Source organism: Mesoplodon bidens (assembly GCF_964165515.1).
Source record: "Mesoplodon bidens genome assembly, chromosome: 1".
NCBI lineage: Eukaryota > Metazoa > Chordata > Mammalia > Artiodactyla > Ziphiidae > Mesoplodon > Mesoplodon bidens.
Genome location: NC_138176.1, coordinates 184,095,543 through 184,118,376, shown reverse-complemented (window position 1 = coordinate 184,118,376; position 22,834 = coordinate 184,095,543). Strand labels below are relative to the sequence as shown.

Sequence of the window (22,834 nt, the reverse complement as noted above, 5' to 3'; positions counted from 1 at the left end):
AAGCATGTCTAGATCAGAGTATTTAGAGTTTCTAATTAAAATAAACTTTAAGAAAGTAAGCAAAATGAATATCTATTCAGCTGATGACAGTAGCTTTGCCTAAACTGATGGTCCAAGGAGAGTCCCGTTGATTTTTCTTTCTGGAAGGGGCTGGACTATATCCACCTGCATTGGAATAGACATGCCCTTGGGAGTTTGGATGTTGGCTGAGTATTAGTTTTCCACCTAGTTTAACCCTAACTGGTTATATGCCAGATAGGAAATCTCTGTGAGCCTTGATTTTTGTGAGGAAAGCAAAGGGGAAGAAGGAGAAAAACATACCAATAGCATCAAGTTGGCCTCAGATCTTCAGGATGAAAGGCACGAAAATGCACAAGAGTCCTAATGGGTAGCAGAAATGGGGGAAAAAAGGACAGAAGGTTGATTTTGCTTTATTGTGAGGCCAAATCTTCTCACAAGAGCTATTCTTATGGGGCATATAAACTAAGTAACATTTCATACTAACATATACTAAGCCTACCTGTGGAGCTATCTTTCTATGACTGCAGAGAGATCACGAAATATTGCCCTGGATTTCTTGGGCAAGTTTCTGATACCCATCATGAAATCTTGGGAAAGCTGAATCCTAGAACCACTTTTCACATATGGGGTATACACCTCTCTTTCAGGAGCCGAGTATCCGGTGTGGATGATCTTTCACACTCATTTTCTCTTCTGATCTTTGTTCTCGGTCAAGTGCAGCTTTCAGTCAGGTACTGACAGAGGGGTTGAAACTCAAAACTACTTGCTGCTTGTTAAGATTTTTAAATTGTTCGAAATTTTCAGTGACCAATGTTGATATTCTGTGTCCCTCCAAAACATGCCCCTCCACCATGTATGTTCAAGCATGGATAATGGGGAACTGAATTGGCTTTACATTCTTACACCACAAGATTTATTGTATTTATTTAAGATGTCTCCCAGATGCTTTTTTAAAGGTTTAAAAAAAGTATTTTATGTATTTATGTATGTATGTATCTATTTATTTTTGGCAGCGCCGGGTCTTAGTTGCGGCAGGCGGGATCTTTAGTTGTAGCATGTGGGATCTTCTTTTAGTTGCGGCATGCATGCGGGATCTAGTTCCCCGACCAGGGATTGAACCTGGGCCCCCTGCATTGGGAGCGTGGAGTCTTACCCACTGGGCCACCAGGGAAGTCCCCAGATTCTCATAAAGGAAGACATCCGCATGAGGCAGCAGACTGAGTGACCGCGAAAACTCCTCATCCTGCGAGCAGCCTGTGACTCTTTGAGAAAAGGATTAATTCTCTAAACACAGACACACATCTGCAGGCAGAAGTTGTCTTAGGTGCCACCTTACCATAACTCTATGTCCTATGTCCCTTATATGTGTGTCACCTTACACGTTCTGTGGTCTCTTGGGTCCAGGTGTTTTCCTGCTAAAAGCTTCTTTAAGACCACCTGGAAAAGCAGAGTGACGGAACAGGTGGACAAGTACCACCTGGACTGTGGGCACAGGACTGCTCTTGTTCTACCAGAGTTAACGTTTTCTCTTTATTGTGTTAAGCGTCTGACTCAAATTCCATTTTGGAGGTATTTCCTCAGATTCAAAATTCCTTGTCTTTACTTACTTTCTATAAGCTGAGAAAAGAAAGAAATCCTTATCCTTTATAAATTTAAAGCCACAGCATCCAGATACTGGCTTATGATGGAAACTGGATTTGAAGTAACAAACTGTTTGATGTTCCTTTAAAAAAAAAAGGAAGTTTATATAGAAGTTAAGCAGTATTTTGTGATGTGGGAAGGTACCACAATAAATACTTCCATTATCTGATAGGTTTGGGAAATGGATTGCTCTGAATAATAAATTATTCTAGTTCATAAGAATTTCTCACATATACTTCACATGATAAATAGTTTAAGAAAACTGAACTACAATTAAATACACTCAGCACTAAAACTAAACACAGAGTAATTTATGGTTTAAAAAAAACGTCTAAGATCATTAATGTTTTGTGATTATTGTTGTAAATATCAACTATCTTTGCGTTCAGATACACAGAACTAAAGTCAGTTGATGAAAGATTAGATTTTATAAATTTTACATCTATTTCATATTTTAAAGAATTTTAAAATTATACAAATGATACATGTTTATTGTAAAAAAAAATTAGATAACACAAATAAAGAAAAGAGAACAAGAAAACAAAATCTTCCCTAATTTCACTACCTTAGGGTAATCACTGATAATACTTCGGTGTGTATCCTTCCAGAATTTATAAGAAAAAAGAAACCATACTGTGCATAGAAATTTCCGACCTATTTTATTGCTTAATATATTGTTATTTTTCCATTTGAATTGTGTATTATTTATTAAGTTCAAGGTAAAATAAAAGTTTAGGTCTTAAGATGGCTGAAAATGGGGCAGTTCAGAATTCATTTGCAGACCAGACGTTGCTTCAATGTCACTTCCTTTTCCATACAGGGCTAGATCCTAAAAGTATTAAGTTTTAAATTATTTAAAAAATCATTCTTTGTCTTCATTTGACTTGAAGCAATGATTTTCTTTTGTTTTTAATCTGCTTTTTTTTTTTTTGCCCGGTGTTCTGGGTGCATGACTTATCAGGCAGGAGGTCCCTCCTCCAGGAAACTGGTTGCCTGCTCATGGGAACTCCCAGCTGTGACCACCCATCTCACACCTGTGGCTGTTCTGTTTGCTTGTGGGGTAGTGGAGACATGAGACAGGTGTGGGCCAGATATGATTGAAGAACAGTTACTATGCTTGATTACAACTTTAAATGGGCTAGATCTGTAGTATCACTGGTCTGATTCTTTTCTTTATTTTTTTGATCACTAGGGAGAATCTCTTAGAATGACTTTATCATTCTACATAAGAATGGGGAAGGGAATATAGGAATCCAAAAGATTTTTTTTTCTGATCATATAAATCTTTTACTTAAAGCACTTCCTGAAGATGAAAATTGCTTCTAGTTTTATTTTTTAATAATAATTTTTTTAAACCACTTCAAACATACTCACAAAAGATATAACCTAGGGAGTAATAAGTTTAATCATTTCTAGTCCCATCGGTTCCTTTTAACTTGGGGCTGACCAGTGCTAACCAGCATGCATATTTTATTTTACCTTCCACTATTTTCATTAATAGCATACTCCACATATTAAAACAATTTCCCTAGTTTACACTTTTAATAGCCAGAAAGTATATCACTATGTTAATATATAATAGTTTGCTAAGCCATTTCTCTACTCTTTCACATGTGGGTGATTTCTCACTATAACAGATAGTACTGAATATCTTTTTAAAAATAATTGCGAGGTTCTTTTATTTCTTGGCTATTTTCCCAGGTGCAGTTTAATAGCTTACATTTACATTTACCAGCTGTGCTTCAGAAAGACTGAGTCAAATTAAAGTGACATGAACAAGGAGGTAAAAACTAAGGAAATCTGAATAAACTATAGACTTCAGATAATAATCAATCAATGTTGATTCATTAATTGTAATAAAGTTACTATACCTATGTAAGATCTTACTAATAGGGAAAACTGTAGGGGAGAGGCTGGTATTTTAACCTATGTGCTATCTGCTGAATTTTTCGGTAAATCTAAAGCTGTTCTTTAAAAGCTTATTAATTTAAAAAAAGGGGAGTACAGAGCAAAGATGGTAAAACATCAACATAGAATAGGAGTAAAGGGTAAATAGTTTTGTACAGTTCTTGCACCTTTTCTTTAAGTTTGATTTCAAACCCCAAATTTAAAAAAATATATAACTGCTTATCCCTTTTTTGAACCACATCTACCCTAAATGCCCACAAATAATCTTGCAATGTACTATAATAAGGGGATGTTATCATTGTTATTAAATAAGGTTCTTTCCCGCCAATGGGAATCTCAAATGGCCTGTTACTCGGCGGAATCTGGGCTCTCAACATCCGGGAAGGGGACAGGGCTGACCAAGGATAGCCAGAGGCTGGCTGTTTCCCGGCCAGGTAAATAAAGGTGCAAGTGCCATCCAACAGGTATATCCTAGAAGCCGTTTGAGGTTTTTTTTTTTTTTGCGGTACGCGGGCCTCTCACTGTTGTGGCCTCTCACGCTTCGGAGCACAGGATCCAGACGCGCAGGCTCAGCGGCCACGGCTCACGGGCCCAGCCGCTCCGCGGCATGTGGGATCTTCCCAGACCGGGGCACGAACCTGCGTCCCCTCTATCGGCAGGCGGACTCTCAACCACTGCGCCACCAGGGAAGCCCCAGCCGTTTGGGTTTTAAAAAGGTATCTTGAGCCTCTGTCCCCTCTGGTATCGGTTTTCGAAGGACCCCGCATTCCCTGTAGTCTGTTGCCCACCATCTCCTCCGTAACCACCAACTTCTTAGAGGTGCCTTCTGGGGCTGGGAAGAGGTGGGCCTGCACGCAGGGACCAATACCTTAGCCCACGGTTTTAAAAGAAAGTATCAACAAGAGCAGCGAAGAGCAGTTAACAGGTTTCTTGAAGCAATTTTTTTTTTTTCTTACAGGCTCTACTTTGTGGCTTTGACTCTTGGCCAATCATTGCGCCTTAATTACGCGTCTGCTGGAGGAGTAGAACTCCAGGCTGTCTACAAATGCAATGAAATTCCCTTTAGAATATGGTGAAAGCTTCCAGCATAGATTTCCTTTTCCTTTGATCACAGACTCCAAGCAGTTGGACATGTACTTGGCAAGGGCTGGAACTGTGATCACACAGAGTATTTGGATGTCCCACTTTCTCGCCTCTAGGGCATCTCTGGGAGAGAGGAATCCCTGCCAGACAGCCAGATTCTCATCGCACTCTCCAAGTTTTAAGACGATAAAATTACATTGAAGTGCAGATGAGATGTTATCATTGTTTATCCAAAGTCTAAGTCCAAACAGTGACTGAATAGCAAAGTTTCTCGGAATTAGGAAAGGAGGCTTAAAGTAGTTCTTTAGCTTGTTTTTTATGTCAAGCCTATCAAGGGAGCCAGTTTAGAAACGATAAAAGTGACAGCTCACCTATTGTATTATTGTCCCAAGGTGACCAGACAGAAGACAGTTGTTTGAATTTAAAGCATAGGCATTTTCTCTATTTTTCTATTTTTCCCTAAGAGCAAGCAAACTAAGGTGAAGTGCTCTGGAAAACTTCCAATTTGGGGTCACTGGAGTCAGCTGTACTGTAGTTTGGGGAATTTTGCAGAATTCATCTATCATAGCAGAGCTCGTTACAACTGGCCATCTCTGAATTAGAAATAGGTCAAACCTTGGAAGATGATGGAAAGCATGTTTTCTCACATGTCGTGAGAAATGGCTCATCTGCATCGTTACTTTGCTTGTTAGATAAAAATGATGGATGCCTCAACTCCATCCCAGATTTAGTGAATGTGAATCTTTTGGGTCAGGACTGGGGAATCTCTCTTAATCCAGAGGCTCTGGTGATTATTATGCTCACTGAAGTTTGAGGATGATCTTTGTTCTACATTCCTCAGGCATTGTATAATAATTAGAAATGTGGAGAACTTTAAATAAGAGTACCAATATCTCTGTGAGCCTTAGAGTTAATTTTCTCAGTTGATTTGGGCTAAATAGGTGCTCTTTTGAGCCTTCATGTCTTGCCTGGCTCTTTGCCAGACCTAAGCCTCCTGCTGAGGATGGAGATAGAGACCACACCCTGCCCTCACTGGCCCCATGGGTGACCTAGGAGACAAATGGGGAGAAGAACGTGACCCCCATCTCACCCTTCTGAATGGCCAGTTGCCCTACAGCATCTCATAAAGCATTATAAATGTCTGTCCCTGTACTCTCAAAGTGAACGTCCTAAACAAAAACTTCATCAGAGACATCACTTTTAGTGATATGGGCTTTTAACTTTTTTTTTCTTTCATGTTATTTGCTTCAATGTTTATTGTACTTAAAAAATTATTATGGCAGCAAAATCACATTTAAAATTTAGAAAATAAAATAGAAGAGAAAAACCATATATTGTCCCACAGCACAAACCATGCCAGTGTTAGCATTTTGATATATTTCTTGTCATAGGTTTGGGATTTTTCCCCCTTCTTTAAATAGTTGCAGTTACAGTATGTTACAATTTCTACCACATTATTCTAGATTCTCCTTGAACATTATTTTAAATATCTGTAGAATTTATGCAGCCACTCCTCCATTACCTATTGAGAGAGCTTGTTTCCAATCTTTAATTATTTATAAATAATTTTTCAGGCAAACCTTTATACATAAAACATTTTCTGCATTTAGAATTATTTCCTTAGGATTTTCAGAAGTGGAATTACTTGGTCAAAAAGTAGCAGTTGTTTTTTGAAACATTTGTACAGATTAATGCAATTTCAATCTGGGCATAATAGGTGGTCCCTAAACTTTATTCCTTTTTTTAAAAAAAATTATTTATTTAATTTATTTATTTTTGGCTGCGTGGGGTCTTTGTTGCTGCATGCGGGCTTTCTCTAGTTACGGCGAGCGGGGGCTACTCTTCATTGCGATGCTCGGGCTTCTCATTGCTGTGGCTTCTCTTGTTGCAGAGCACGGGCTCTAGGCGCACAGGCTTCAGTAGTTGCAGCACGTGGTCTCAGTAGTTGTGGCTCGCAGGCTTAGTTGCTCCACGGCATGTGGGATCTTCCTGGAACAGGGCTTAAACCTGTGTCCTCTGCATTGGCAGGCAGATTCTTAACTACTACGCCACCAGGGAAGTCCCCTAAACTTTATTCTTAAACACTTAAAGAATCAATCACTAAAATAGTCGTGAATTTTAGTGTTTTATATATACATGTGTGTACATGTGTATACATGTGTATAAACAATTCACTAATTATCATCCTTCAGTGACAGCTCCATCAATCAGTTTATGTAGACTTGTTAGTGGAAGAATCATGCAACAGAGCCTTTGGCTGCTGTGGATAGAATAAATGCTGTGATTATTCAATCTAACGGCTTCTTATTGCATGCCTCCCTGATGGCAGGCACTGTGCAAGAGAGTAAGATACACATATTCCCTCTTAACACCCCTAGAATTCACAGACTAGGAGTGTGCTGGGGAAGAGAGAAAGAAACAAGTACAAGGTAATATGGTGAGTGCTGGGTAGTATTCCTTACCTCAGATTTAGGGATATCTAATTTCAACTTAAGCAGCCAGGGAAGGCTTCTTGGAAAAGTAATGTCTAAGCTGGGACCTGAAAGGCTGAATGCTAAAGGCCTGGCACCTTTACATTATCCCAGGGGCCAATGAAAACATCCTGGAAAGAAAATAGTTGAGCAATTTTTTGAAAGTTAAATATGGAGTTACCATATGACTTAGCAATTCATTCCTAGGTATATACCCGAAAGAATTGAAAATATATGTTCACACAAAAACTTGTACACAAATATTCATAGCAGCATTATTCATAATAGCCAAAGAAATGGAAATAACCCAAATGTCTACCAGCTGATGAATGGATAAACAAAATGTGGTCTATCCATTCGGGACTTCCCTGGTGGCGCAGTCGTTAAGAATCCGCCTGCCAATACAGAAGACACAGGTTTGAGCCCTGGTCCAGGAAGATCCCACATGCCGTGGAGCAACTAAGCCTGTTCACCACAACTACTGAGCCTGTGCTCTAGAGCCCACGTGCCATGACTACTGAGCATATGTGCTGCCACTGCTGAAGACCGTGTGCCTAGAGCCCGTGCTCCACAACCAAAAGAGGCCACTGCAGTGAGAAGCCCGTGCACCACAACGAAGAGTAGCCCCCGCTCGCTGCAACTAGAGAAAGCCTGCACGCAGCAATGAAGACCCAATGCAGCCTAAATAAACAAACAAACAAACAAATAAATAAAATGTGGTCTATCCATACAATGGAATGTTATTCAGCCTTAAAAAGAAATCCAGTACTGTTTCATGCTACAACATGGATGAATGTTGAAAACGTTATGCTAAGTGAAAGAATCCAGGCACAAAAGACCACATGTTGTATGATTTCATTTATATGAAATGTCTAAAACAGGTAAATCCATAGAGAGAGTGTAGATTAGTGGTGGTTGGGGGCTGGGGGTAGGGAAGAATTCTGAGTGTCTACTAATGACTATGAGGTTTCTTTCAATGTTAGTGGTGATGGTCGCATGACATCATAAATTATAGACTTTAAAATGATTAAAATGGTGACTTTTGTGTTACATAAATTTTACCTCACTTTTTTTAATTAAAAAAAAAAATCCTGGAGCAAGAGTTCAGCACTTTCGAGAAACTGAAAGAAACTGAATTACAGGAAAGCCTGAAACAGAGAATGAATGGGGAGTGGTCAGCCATGAGCCGAAAAGGTAACTGGGCCAGATTTTGAAGGGCCATAAAAACTATATTAGGGAGTTCGGCTTTATGCTAGGGGCAAAAAGATGCCATTGGAGGAGATTTAGTAGAACATGACCAGACCTGATGTTGTGTTTTCTGGTATCTTCTGATTACAAAGGAAGGGAACAAAGAGGTTTTTCACCAACGAGTTGTCAATCAGTTCAGGACTATTGCAAACTGACCTGAGGTAACTTGGTCATGCATAACACTTAGCTTCTTTTTGAAAGATAGCAATAATTGCTCAAGAAGTTTAAGGTGGGAGAGCAAGTTACCTACCCATCCACCCAACTCAGTCATGATATATAAATCGTTATAATAGTAAGTCTCGGACCAAATTCTGCTGCATGTTTTCCAAAAGAAAAATCCCATTAGAAAGCAGAATACACGGGAATTCCCTGGTGGTCCAGTGGTTAGAACTCGATGCTTTCACTGCTGGGGCTTGGGTTCAATCCCTGGTGGGGATCTAAGATCCCCCAAGCCTCTTGGTGCAGCCAAAAAAAAAAAATGTGTAGTGAAAGAGTAGGATCATGAAGTACTTAGGCTCATGGCAATGAGCTAGGCTGCCTGGGTTCCTGTCCTGGTTTGGACAACCTTCAGCTTCTCAGTTTTTTCATTTTTAATATGGGCTTTTTTTTTTTTAAAGATCAAATGAATTAACACAAAGTCCTTAGAAAATGCCTGGTACATAGTAAATCCTCAATAAACACCATTAAGCTCAATGAGGTTCCCAGTTCTCTGGTTTCTTTAGGTGCTTCAACCACTCCCTGCATGAAAGGTTCACTTGAGACCCACACAGTCTCCTCCAGTGGTAACACCTTACATAACTGCAGTATGAAATATTTTACAGTAAATTATAAGAATATATCAGTAATTTTCAGGAGACATATATGATGTCTCTCCTGCTAATACCATTACTGCAATTTTTAATTTATCACTAGTGCATTTTACACTTGGCACTCAATAAAGTATTCTCAACAGCATCGCTATAATTTTAACTCTTTATAGCATTATAATTATTAGTTATTACACTATAAATCCTAGCCACAAAATTTATTCCTCTTTATGGTATTATAATTTTTATGTTCTTAAACCTTGTCACACCTGAAAAATGTAACAGAATGCAGACACACATGTAATGTTGTTTTTGGAAAATAATGGACTTTTTTTCTGTCATACAGGGGCTCAGATTCTTTAGTGGAGTGGCTGGTGATTTGTAAGATGAGAAAATTTGAGTTTCCTGATAATTCAATTCCTTCACTTTATAGGTGAAGAAAAATGCCTTGTCCAAGATCCCCGACACACAAAATTAACCCATCTTCTGATTTTCAAGAAATCTCTCCATGCACTAGCCATGGCTGAACTATCTTGCTTACTCTTGTCAGTTTGCCAATTAGATGTTTATTTGTGCACCTCTAATTAAATATATATATCCATTCTAGACATTAATATCTCCATTCTAGACATTGGAGATGCAGTGATGAACAAAACACACAAAAATGCCTGTCATCATGAAACATATTCTGTTTGGGGGGGAAAAGGCAATAAACAAAAAAGATAGGTAAAATACTTAGTATTTTAGATTTTTCTAAGGGGGGAAAAAGGTATGTACAAGAGTAGAGAAGATCAGGGTAATATGGAGGTTTACATTTTTCAATGGGATGATCAAGAAAAACCTTCCCAAGGAGACTATAATGTCCTTGATGCCAGTGTTTACCATGCCCTTATCATGTTTATATATATCTTACCATATTTAGCACAGTGCTTTGAACATAGAAGACATACATTGAATTTAATATTTTTATAAATTGACACTTGGAATAATAAATAAGCTAAGAAACCCCTATCATTCAAACAGAATGCAAAGAATCATAGAATTTCCATTAAGTCCTTAAATATGAAATAAACTTTGACCATTAGTTACTGTTTTCCTTATTTTTATTTTTTGTTAGGAGTTTCACGTAAACAGATATGGTATATTTGACATATGTATTATTTGCCCAAAATTAACATTAAAAAAGAAACAAACGTATTTTAATAATTGGTAGCTCCTCATACAGACATAGCTTAGGTTGAATTTCTCTTCTGAAACTCTATAAAATCAGTCAATACGTCATGCCTGGAAGTAAGGGAAGAACTTTTCTTAGAGATTTGTTTAGAATAAACCAGATAAGCCACATACATGGGAAGATTTCCAGTCTGATTTCTTTCCCCTATAAGAACTGCCAGAATATTCTGATTCCCTGGTGCTCTTCTCATTTTTACCTAAGCATTCCGAGACAGGAAGGGATGACAATTACCAAAAAGAGTTTGTTAAACGTATCTTGCCAACAAGATTTTTCTCTTACAGAATGACACACCTAGTTCATTTATACAATTAACAGGTATTTCTTAAGAGCTTCCTGTGTGTGGGTCCCAGTGGGGCAATGAGAATATAAGAGGACCGTATAAGAACTCACACTACTCATTCCCATCATCCAGGAAAAAGAGCAGTCCCTTTTCTTTTGTGTGTCTTCATTAAACAGTAGTTTGTGATGGCTAATGCATATCATTTGGTAGTGCAGTGGAGAGCCTCCAATCTTACAATTAGAATACCTGCTTCTTGGCTGCATCTCTTTTATTGTTTTAATTTTTAAAAAATGTATTGAGATGTAATTCACATATCATACAATTCATTCTTTTAAAGTGTACAGTTCAGAGGTTTTTAAATATTCACAGAATAGTGTAACCATCACCACTCTCTAATTTCAGAACACTTTCATCATTCCCCAAAGAATCCCTGTATCCATTAGCAGTCAACTCTCATTTCACCCCAACATCCCACTAACTCAAAGCAGTCACTAATCTACTTTCAGTTTCTATAGATTTGATTTTCCTGTTCTGAACACTTCATATAAATGAAATCATATGTGGTTATATGCAGCCTTTTGTGTCTGGACTCTTTCACTTAGCATAATGTATCAAGATTCATCCATGCTATAACATGTACCAGTACTTCATTCCTTTTTATGACTGCATAATATTCCATTGTATGGATATACCACTTTTGTTTAACCATTCATCAGTTGATGGGCATTTGGACTGTTTCCACTTTTAGCTATTTGAATAATGCTTCTATGAAGTTTTTGTGTGAATGTATGTTTTCAATGCTCTTGAGTATACATAGGAATGGAACAGCTAAGTTATATGGTAACTCTATGTTTAACATTTTTAGGAACTCCAAACTGTTTTTCAAAGTGACTGAACCATTTTATATTCCCACGAGCAGTGTATGATGGATTTCAATTTCTCCACATCCTTCCTTGCCAACACTTGTTATTGTCTATCTTTTTGATTACAGCTTTCCTTAGTGAGTATGAAGTGGTATCTCATTGTGGTTTTAATTTGCATTTCCCTAATGATTAATGATATTGAGCATCTTTTCATGTACTTACTGGCCATATGTATATATTCTTTGAAAAATATCTGTTCAAATACTTTGTCCATTTTAAAATTGGATTATTGGTTTTTTTTTAAATTATTGTGTTATGTAAGTACTTTATATATTCTAAGTAGTGGTCTCTTATCAGATATATAATTTCCAAATATTTTCTCCCATTCTGTAATTTGTCTTTCACTTTCTTGATAATATCATTTGAAGCAAAAAAGTTTTAAATTTTGATGAAGTACAATTTATTTTTACTTTGGTTGCTATGCTTTTGGTGTTGTATTTAAGAGACCATTACAGGGAACTCCCTGGCGGTCCAGTGGTTAGGACTCTGGGCTTCCACTGTTGGGGGCCCAAGTTCGATCCCTGGTCGGGGAACTAAGATCCCACAAGCTGTGTGGCACGGACAGAAATAAAGAAAAGAAACCATTGCTCATGAAGGTTTACTCCTATGTTTTCTTCTAAGAGTTTTATAGTTTAGATCTTACATTTAGGCCTTTGATTGATTTTGAGTTAATTTTTACATATGATGTGATGGTTAATTTTATGTGTCAACTTGACCATGCTAAGGGATGCCTAGATAGCTGGTAAAACCTTATAACTGGGTGTGTCCATGAGGGGGTATCCAGAAGAGATTAGCATTTGAATCATAGACTGAGTAAAGAAGATCACCCTCACCAAATCAGGTGAGCATCATTCAATCCGTTGAGGCCCTGAATAGAACAAAGAGGCAGAGGAAGGGCAAATTTGCTCTTCTGTTCAATCTGGGACATCCATCTTTTCACTCCCCTGGACACTGGCACTTATAGTTCTTGGGCCTTTGGAGTCAGATTGGACTTATACCATCAGCCCCAGCAGTCCTCAGACCTTTGGATTCTTACATTATTAGCTTCCCTCATTCTCAGGCCTTTAGGTTTGGACTAGAACCACACCATTGGCTTCCCTGGGCCTCCAGCTGGCCTCCACCTTGGCCTCCATAATCATGTGAACCAATCCTTCATAACGAATCTCTTTCTATATGTCTATGTATATCCTGTTGGTTCTTCCTCTCTGGAGAACCCTGACTAATACAGGTAGGGTTCCAACTTCATTCTTTTGCACACAAATAGTCAGTTGTCCCAGTACCATTTGTTAAAAAGACTATTCTTTTCCCCATTGAATTGTCTTGGCACCCTTGTAGAAATCAACTGACCATAAGTGTAATAATTGATTTCTGGACTCTCAGTTCAGTTCCATCGATCTATATATCTACGTTTATGCTAATACTTTGCTAAGTGGATTACTGTAGCTTTGTAGTAACTTTTGAAATTAGGAAGTGTGATTCCAAGTTTGCTCTTCTTTTTCCAGAATGTTTTGATGAGCTTCCCTGGTGGCACAGTGGTTAAGAATCCACCTGCCAATGCAGGAGACATGGGTTCAAGCCCTGGTCCGTGAAGATCCCACATGCCACGGAGCAACTAAACCCATGTCCCACATCTACTGAGCCTGTGCTCTAGAGCCCACGAGCCACAACTACTGAAGCCCACGCACCTGGAGCCCCTGCACACAGCAACGAAGAGTAGCCCCAGCTCTCTGCAACTAGAGAAAGCCCACGTGCAACAAAGAAGACCCAACACAGCCAAAAATAAATTAAATAAATTTTTAAAAATTAAAAAAAATAAAGAATGTTTTGGCTATTCTGGGTCCCTCAAATTTCCATATGAATTTTAGGATCAACTGGTCAGTTTCTGCAAAAAAGGCACGTGGGATTTTGATAGGATTGCATTGAATCTATTGATCAATTTGAAGAGTATTGCCATCTTAACAATATTAAAATTTCCAATCCATGAACACAAGATGACTCTCAATTTATTTAGATCTTTCCTGGAACATTTGCCCGGCCTTACCATTTGCATCCTTCTAGATTTCTAGAAATATGTTGGACCTTTTCAAAGCCTCCTATGAATATCTTATTTCCCAGCTTTTTCCTTCTAAATTTTTTGTTTAGTTTCTTGTTTGTCTCAATTGTTATCACTGCCTCAGGCAGTTGTGATATTAAACAACTGCTATTGATTGTTTTTGACAAATGTTCCTGCGGAAAAAGCTGTTCTGAGTCAGGTCAAATAAAGAAAAGCCCTTAGAACAGAGTTTTCCAGGGAACTGCCTGACATGTCAAATAATGACAATTCTCTGAGAATGGTGTTCTGGAGAGTTCCAACCCCTTTCTTCCCCCTCCAGTGGCTGCTAGACTGCTTGTTTTCACTGTGAATGCGGTGCCTTTTGTTTTCAAGGCTGCTGTGGAGCTGGGGAGAAGGCGTAGGAATAGGCAAGTGAAAATGCCACAAAGCTCACTGTGCTTACTGAGATTCAGCCATTTTTTAATAAATAAATGCTCCCCTTTGGTTAATTTCCAGAGTTCTGTAAAAGTTATCTTGACAATTTTTGCCAGTGTTCATGTTCATGCCCGGAAGAGCAGCTTTTCAGAGGTCCTTACTCCACCATTCCTACTGTTGTCACTGCCTCTCCACTTCTATCTTGCTGTTTATTTTTGAGCAAATCACTTAATTTCTCTGAACCTCCATTTCTCCATTTGGAGAAAGAAGATAATAATTCCCCAGAAAATTGTAAAGATCAAATTACACACACACACACACGAGTGTAATTTCTGTGCCCATTGTTAAGGAGGATTTAAGTTCTCTACATTCTATCTCATGTCAATCCTAGTTCTTTAACCTTTCCTGGTGTGTGAATCCATCTCATTATTTTTGATTGTTCAAACAATTTATCACTTTAGATAGTATTGATTTTTTAATATAAATATTTTATTTATTTTTATTTTATTTTTTGGCCACACTGTGTGGCATGTGGGATCTTAGTTCCCTGACGAGGGATCAAACCCATACCCCTCACCCTGGAAGCACGGAGTCTTAACCACTAGACCACCAGGGAAGTCCCAGTATTGATTATTGAGAATTGTCTCTCTCACTCTAGAGTCCAGACTATAGGGTATTGGGAAAGCTCCTGTCTCCCTTTGCAGTAGAATGAGGAATAAATCAAGAATTTTTGAAGCAAAGAGCAGTAAAGTGATTTGTCTAAGGTTACACAGCTAATAATTTGTAGATTCAGTACTGATTCCCTGGCCTGACGGACTTGCTAGTTCCATTATGTCATTTGGTGTCCCCAAAGGTTAGGGAGTGGGAATCACAAAGTTCTTTTGGTATAACTTATTCTCTATCATGTGTATTATTTTTAAGAGACAGAGGGGAAAGGGGGGTAATCTGACCCAAAGCTATAAAATAAAAGTAACATTTTATTTGGAATTGATGCACTATTAGTTCCAGCTTAGTAAATGTCAGTAAGGAACTTATTTGGCTTCTTTAAATTCCTGATTAGTGTATTGTCAATTGCAGATGAACCTTACAAAGTGGACTAGGAAATTTTCCCAGAAGTCTATAGCTGCTAAACTAAGTTGCCAAGGATCACTATTACTTTCTTCCTTTCAACCCATAAAGTGTGAATCATTGCACAAATAGCCCAGATAATTAGTGCACAGTTACCTTTTGACCTAGTATGACACTTGTTTGGCCTTAATTCACTGGTCTCAATGTTCATCACTAGCACTTTATATGCCCCAATTTTTTCGTTGTTAAGTTTACTTTATTCCTCAGTTTGCTGAGTGTGACTTGGAGTAGTTTTTACAGAAATGGTATAATGGTGGTAGATTTTCTGGGCCCTTGAATAACTGAGAATGCATTTCTGTTGACTTCCAGTATGACCACCTCAGCTCGGCATTGATGCTTGGATCACAGGCCCTTCCCTTTCAGGGTGTGGATAAGGTACAGACATTCCACTTATTAATATAGAGCTGCAACATTTCACAAGTCCTATAGGAAGAATCTGTGTAGATTATAAGAGGGGCAGCACAGAAAGTCTCAGGCCCTGGTTTAAGTGTTTTAGATGCTTCTGAGGATATCCACTGGTGTCTTTAAAAGTCTACTGAACAGTAGTGACTCTGGACTGGGTGGGATAGAAGGTTGGAAAAATAATCACTTTCCCTGGCAACATGAGTAAAATCTCCCCAAATAAACTGCCCTCCCTTTGTTGCAGTTTCAGGTTCAAAGATTCCCAAAGTACAAAGATCTGAGGTCTAGTCTCTTCCCAACAATGGAGAGGCATGGAGCCTGGGGCCTAGTCAGACCCAGTGCAAGACAGAGCCCAAAGTTGATTAACTCTTGCAGTGGACACTCCAAGGACAATAAATGTCAGTATAATTTAATGATCCATGTTCATTTCTATGACATAAGCAATGCATATGGCTTAGCATGCCACATTGTAATAATAATAATAGCTAACACGTTCTAAGTGTTTACACATATTCATTCATTTAATTCTCACAATAATGTTAGGAGGCAATAGCTCTTATACCATTCCCATCTTATAGATGAAGAGACTAAGGCAAAGAAAGGACAAATCATTTGCCCAAAGTTACACCCTTAGCAAGTAGCAGAACATGCAATAAAATTGGTTGAGGCTGATATCAAAGAATTTGCTTCTCCCCACCACACTATATTGTTATAATGACATAGTAAAACTTCATCAGTGTAAATATCTTTAAAGTTACTATTGTATTATCTGTAAAAAGGAGAGTTAACTGATTCTGACTAGAAAGAATATTGTAGGAAAATGTTTAATGAACACATTCAGGAATAAAGACTGACTTTTTCCTTCGACATAACTGAAGTCCCTTTACCTGGGTTGACCTGCTTCTGCTCCCTGCTGTTACATCACCCCTTCCCCTTTTGTGACTACTTCTCTTCCTTATAAACATATTTCTTGGGCTTCCCTGGTGGCGCAGTGGTTGAGAGTCTGCCTGCTGATGCAGGGGACACAGGTTTGAGCCCTGGTCCGGGAAGATCCCACATGCCGTGGAGCAACTAAGCCCATGCGCCACAACTACTGAGCCCACGTGCCACAACTACTGAAGCTCGCGTACCTAGAGCCCGTGCTCTGCAACGAGAAGCCACGGCATTAAGAAGCCCACGCACCGCAATGAAGAGTAGCCCCCGCTCACCACAACTAGAGAAAGCCCACGTGCAGCAACGAAGACCCAACGCAGCCAAAAATAAAATAGATAAATTAATTAATTTAAAAAAATGTAAACAATCTCTTGCTTGGGTCTTATAATATCCTCTTAGGCTTTAGCTTCATTACTCTCTCCATCCCCTCAACAAATTCATTCTCCACTGTTAACAGCATCTTAAAACAATGAGTTGACATTTATTGAGCAGTTTCCACATGCCAGATCCTAGGCAAGGCACTCTGCATGCATTATCTCTTTTCGTCTTTATTCTGACCTGTGAGATGTTAGAAAATATATATACTGGTCTCTGTCCCTGGTTCCTGGCACAGAGCTCCTAAAACCACTGACATCTCCTAAGTGATAAGAGCAATAGGAGAATCTTTCATTCTAACATATGGCCTTTAACCCCGGTTCCTGAATCCCTTGGAATTTCCTGGGTGATAGCCGTGTCTTTTGTTTTAGTCAGGCGACTCTGGGTGGGCTCCTGGATGGGGGCTGGTCACCAGCAAGATCAAACCATGATTAGAAGCTTGGAATTTTAAGCGCCACCCTCCCTTCTCCAGAGACGGAAGAGGGTCTGGAAATGGGCTGATGATCAATCATGCCTACGTAATGAAGCCGCCATAAAATCCCCAAAGGACGGGGTTCTGAGAACTTCCAGGTTGGTGAACACATGATGGTGCTGGGGGAAGGGCACACCCGGAGAGGGCATGGAAGCCACATAGCTTGCCCTATGCATCTCTTCCATCTGGATGTTCATCTGTATCCTTTATTATATCTTTTTATAATATACTGGTAAACAGTAAGTGAACTGTTTTCCTGAGTTCTCTGAGCTGCTGTAGCAAATTAATTGATTCTGAGGAAGGAAAGGGTCATGTATAGCTCATCAGTCAGAAGCACAGGTGAAAACCTGGACTTGTAATCGGCATCTGAAGTGGAGTGGGAACAGTCTTGTAGGACTGAGCCCTTAACCTGTGGGATTTGATGCTATCTCCAGGCAGACAGTATCAGAACTGAGTTAAATTGTAAGACACACAGCTGGTGCCACAGAGAATTACTTGGTGTGGGAAAAAACCCACACACCTCTGGTATCAGAAGTGTTCTGAGTGTGGCAGTAGTGTGAGACTAAAGGAGAACACAAGAGGAAAACTGAGGGGTTTTTTTTCACAACCCCAGAAGACAGGTAATATTATTATCCCTAATTTACTGATGAGGAAAACGAGACCTGGAGAAGGGCAGTAACGGGCCTCAAATTTCAGGGTAAGTAAGTTGAGAAATCAGGAATCTAACCCAGACTTCATGCTTTTAATTGTTTGATCTTTCTAAATAGTAAGTAGCTCATTTCAAGCTCATGTATAATTTCGAAGCAAAATTTCTCATTTTGTGACCAAACCAAATTTGGGTCCGCTTGCCTGCACGCAGTAAAGCCAAGACACCGGATGATCTCATTTCAAGCCTTATCTTAATTACATCTGCAAGGAGTCCAGGGCAGCTAATGCTTAAAAGACTGGCACTCCCTAGCGCTTTCAGGGAAAGGTTTTTAAAGACAAGGTGAGGGAGGCAGGTTGTGAGGTGTGTGATCAGCTCGTGGATATTCTTTTGATTGGTTGGTGGTGACGTCATTGGGAGTCAACATCATCAACCTTCTGGTTCCAACCAGTCTGGGGTCTACAGGCTTGTGGGCAGCATACAGTTAATTTCTTCCACCTGGCAGGGGTTTCAGTATCTGCAAAACAGCTGAAAGGACATGGCTCAGAAGATTACCTACAGCCCTTGAGGAGGAACTAAAGGTCCTTGACTTTGTTTAATGGCTAAAGTATTATTATTTTGTCTTGCTTGACTGTTTTTCATTCTTTCTGCATTTTCTCACTCCTCTGATTAAATTTACTCTTTGGAACTCAGGGAAGGCCTAGGAGGCTACAGTTTTTCTATAGAAAAGAGGCAGGCAGAGGACGTGGGGGGCAGGGGAGTCTGTTCTGGGAAGGCCTCATGGGGTCCTGCTCAGTTACAATTTTATGCATTACATGTGCATTTTAAATTGTTTTAAGTTTTTGGAAATTCAGTTCAGAATATTACATGTCTATTGGGAACCACACAATTTGAAGTTTTCTATTTTCCTGTGTATTCATTAGGGTTGCTCTGTAGCCTGGCTTTGGAAAGTTTTGCATCTTTGGCTGTGTATTGGTTTTGGGGAAACCTGGTCTCAAACACCCTCTGATTTTGGGAGGAGGGTTTCTCTCATTACTTTTTTTTTTTTTTTTCCTGACCGTGCCATGCAGCTTGCGGGATCTTAGTTCCCCAACCAGGGATCGAACCCATGCCTCCTGCACTGGAAGTGCAGAATCTTAACCATTCGACCGCCAGGGTAGTCCCTATCATGACTATTGTTCTACTCATTTGTAGTGGGTTGAATAGTGTCACTCAAAAATTCAGGTTATGGAACCTCGGGATGTGACCTTATTTGGAAATGGGGTCTTTGCAGATGTAATTAAGATAAGGCTTGAAATGAGATCATCCTGGATTAGGGTGGGCCCTAAAGCCAATGAGAGTGTCCTTACAAAAGACAGAAAAAGACCCAGAGTAACATAGGGGAGAAGGCCATGGAAAGACGGAGACAGAGATTGAAGTTAGCTGCCACAGCCAAGGAGCCACCAGCACCAGGAAGGGACAAGGAAGGATTCTCTTCCAGAGTTCTGGAGTCCAGAACTGTGAGAGAAATTAATTTTCTGTTGTTCCAAGTCTCTCAGTTTGTGGTAATTTGTTACAGCAGCTCTAGGAAACTAATATACCATCCTTCAAGACCTGGCCCCAAATTGACCTCCTTTCTATGGCCTTCCCCCATCATTTAAGAAAGAAGTATTTCTCCCTCCTCTGAACTCCAAGCATACTTGCTGTCTGTGCCATTCCTGAGGGTTCAGCTTTTTATTTTGTGTATGTCAGCTTCTCCAGAAGGAAAGTTTCTTTTTTAATCCTTCCTTGAGTTTCTGCTTAGCTCCTAACTCAGTGATATTGGTGCAGGAAGAGTGGGACGCGAGAGGATGGTCGCGTCCCAGGTCTCAGGCGAGTCCCTGGAATGGCTGCCAGGTGAGGGCTCTTGGCTTCATACAGGAAGGAATTCAAGAGCGAGCTGAAGTAGAGTGAAAGCAGATTTATTCAAGGAGATACACACTCCATAGATGGAGTATGGGCCATCTCAGTAAGTGAGAGTGGCCCTGCGATATGGGGTGGTTAGTTTTTATGGGCTGGGTAATTTCATAGGCTAATGAGTGAGAAGATTATTCCAACTATTTCAGGGAAGGGGCAGAGATTTCCAGGAATTGGGTCACTTCCCACTTTTTGGCCTTTTATGGTCAGCCTCAGAACTGTCATGGCGCCTACGGGTGTGTCATTTAGCATGCTGATGTATCACAATGAGCATAAAAGAGGCTCAAGGTCTAATGGAAGTTGACTTGTCCACCATCTTGGACTGGTTGGTTCTAACCAGTTTATGTTGCGTCCTCAGTGGCTCTGTCATTCTTTTAAATGTGCCCTGCCCCCTTCCTGTCTCAATATATAAAGTGTTTAATACATAATTGTTGAATATGGTTTTCCCAATTCTTTCTTTACATTTAATGAATCCACATTTAATGAATCCACTCAACAAACATTTATTGAGTGCCTACAATGTGTCAGGCATTATTTCTTGCCTTTGGGATAAGTCTCTGAACCAAAAAGACAAAATTCAGTCTTATGAAGCTTACTCTCTAATGAGAATGTAAGTTTATGTATTGAAATTCACATGCCCTAGCTGCATATTTTAGACTAGTTTCTGTAGCTTTTCCTGTCCCTTTATTGTCCAGAGCCAGTTTCCAATGCTGGGACTATCCTGGCATCTTTTCAGATCTTCTGCTTGAGTGCCAAGGCCAGAGAGGAGGGTGGGAAGTGATTTGAGGGGATCTCAGTTCTCACAGAATGGTTCTCTCACATAAGCCATCCTTGTGTCCTGAACTTCTCTCTGCCCATTGAGACATGTTTGTAAACTCTGTTGGAGCCAACCTCTGGAGATTTGATTTGTCAGTTTGGATGCAAGCAGAGAGAACAGGAAGGCACATGCAAGGCTGGGCACAGTGTTAGCCAGTGTTAGCTTTGGTCTAGTCCCAGACAGGTGGCTGGTGCCACTTTTGCCAGGACCATCATCTGTCCTCCATTGCTGCCAAAATAAGGAATTCCTGCCTTTCTAAGTGGCTACAAATGTTAGGCACCAGGACCACATATATGGGATAAGTAGGGTGTTTTTTGTTTTTTAAATCACCATTTGCCAAGAGCACGTTATTTTTTCTTTTCAACATCCTGTTCTTCAGCCTCCTTGGCCCTTTTTGGTGGGATGCCAAAGAGCCAGGCGATGGCGGGAGCTATGCGGAGCCTGGCGACCACCTTGAAGTTCTTCTCCTCCTCTGTGATGGTTCTGGCTTTCTCCTTCTTGTAGACGTTTCGTATGGGCATGACTGGTCCCGTCAGCTGGGTGGCCAATCTGAACTCTTCAGCAGCGCTGTCTCCCTTCTTGGGGGCCAAGGGCTTCCTGGGGAAGAGGATGAGCTTGGAGCGGTACTCCTTGTGCCCCTGCACGTTGGCCGGCAGGGACTCCATGCGCTTGTTCTGCTGCCTCGGGTCCACTGAGATCCCAATGGTCTGGGCCACCTTCTTGTGGATGCCAGCCACCCTCAGCTCCTCCAAGCCGAAGCCCCTGCCGGCGCCCACCTTGGTGTGGTACCTGACCGTGGGGCATCTCACCACCGGCTGGAGGAGGCCAGACGCGGGGCGCGCGGCGATGAGGCGCACCTTGGCCTGCAGGCCCTTGCGTCTGCGGATTTTGCCGGCTGGCTGGTTGAACCGCGTGGCTACGCGCCCCTGCCAGTCCTTGTGGGAGTGGGGCTTCAGGATCATGCCATTCCGGCTGGGCGCCACGGCTGCGGCCGACTGGCCTCCTCCGAGGGCTCATGGCGGCGCAAAGACAGGATGTGGGTTTTTTTGTTTTTTAAATAAATTTATTTATTTATTTTTGGCTGCATTGGGTCTTCGTTGCTGCCCGCGGGCTTTCTCTAGTTGTGGGGAGCGGGGGCTACTCTTCGTTGTGGTGCGCGGGCTTCTCATTGCGGTGGCTTCTCTTGTTGTGGAGCACGGGCTCTAGGGCGCACAGGCTTCAGTAGTTGTGGCTCGCGGGCTCTAGAGCGCTGGCTCAGTAGTTGTGGCACACGGGCTTAGTTGCTCCATGGCATGTGGGATCTTCCCGGACCAGGGCTCGAACCTGTGTGCCCCGCATTGGCGGGCAGATTCTTAACCACTGCACCACCAGGGAAGTCCCAGGCAGGGTGTATTTTTTGATAGGAAAAACATGTGGCACAAACAATGATGTTTGTTCTCTAGTCTTATTTTGATGTTTTGCTCCGAGTAAATTCTGACCAATATGAGAGCCAGTCTCTCTGTAGCTAATTTGAAGGATGGGTATTGGTGATTGTAGAGAGAGATAACAGCATATCAGTCAACCTGTCCAACAGGCAAATACATGTTTAAAGAGTAATATTTAGTTATTTGAGAATGTGGTGAAATAGCACTCAGAAACTGTTATAAGGAGGAAGTAAGGTAAATTAATACAAACTTTCTAGTATGCATTTTGGGAACATGTTTCAAAAGCCTTGAAATGTTCATTGTCTTTAATCAAATAATTTTATTTTCAGGAATTTATCCTGAGGAAGTAATCTTATATTTGCACAAAGTCTTATTCAGAAAGATCTTTGCAGTGCTATTTACAATAATGAGAAACAACACAAATGTTCAACAACAGAATTGGTTAAATTAACAATGCTACATCTATGTGTTAGAATATGAGCCATTAAAAATTATATTCAAAGATTGAAAAATGTTAATAATCTTACAGTTAAGTGAGGGTTACATGCACATGAGGGTTAATTATGGTATTCTCTATACCTTGGATTACAATTGAACTTTGTGATAATAGAAACAAAAAA

General features: G+C 40.3%; 1 protein-coding gene across 1 annotated transcript; it reads right to left on the bottom strand.

The window, feature by feature from the left end:
* Positions 1-21,137: 21,137 nt before the first annotated feature.
* Positions 21,138-22,068, bottom strand: LOC308625064 (large ribosomal subunit protein eL13-like; the record flags this gene model as incomplete). The annotated part of the gene is made up of 1 exon (XM_081248952.1): positions 21,138-22,068. The coding sequence occupies exon 1, from the start codon at positions 21,750-21,752 to the stop codon at positions 21,138-21,140; it is 615 nt and encodes a 204-aa protein (XP_081105078.1). The 5' UTR covers positions 21,753-22,068.
* Between the last annotated feature and the right edge of the window lie 766 nt (positions 22,069-22,834).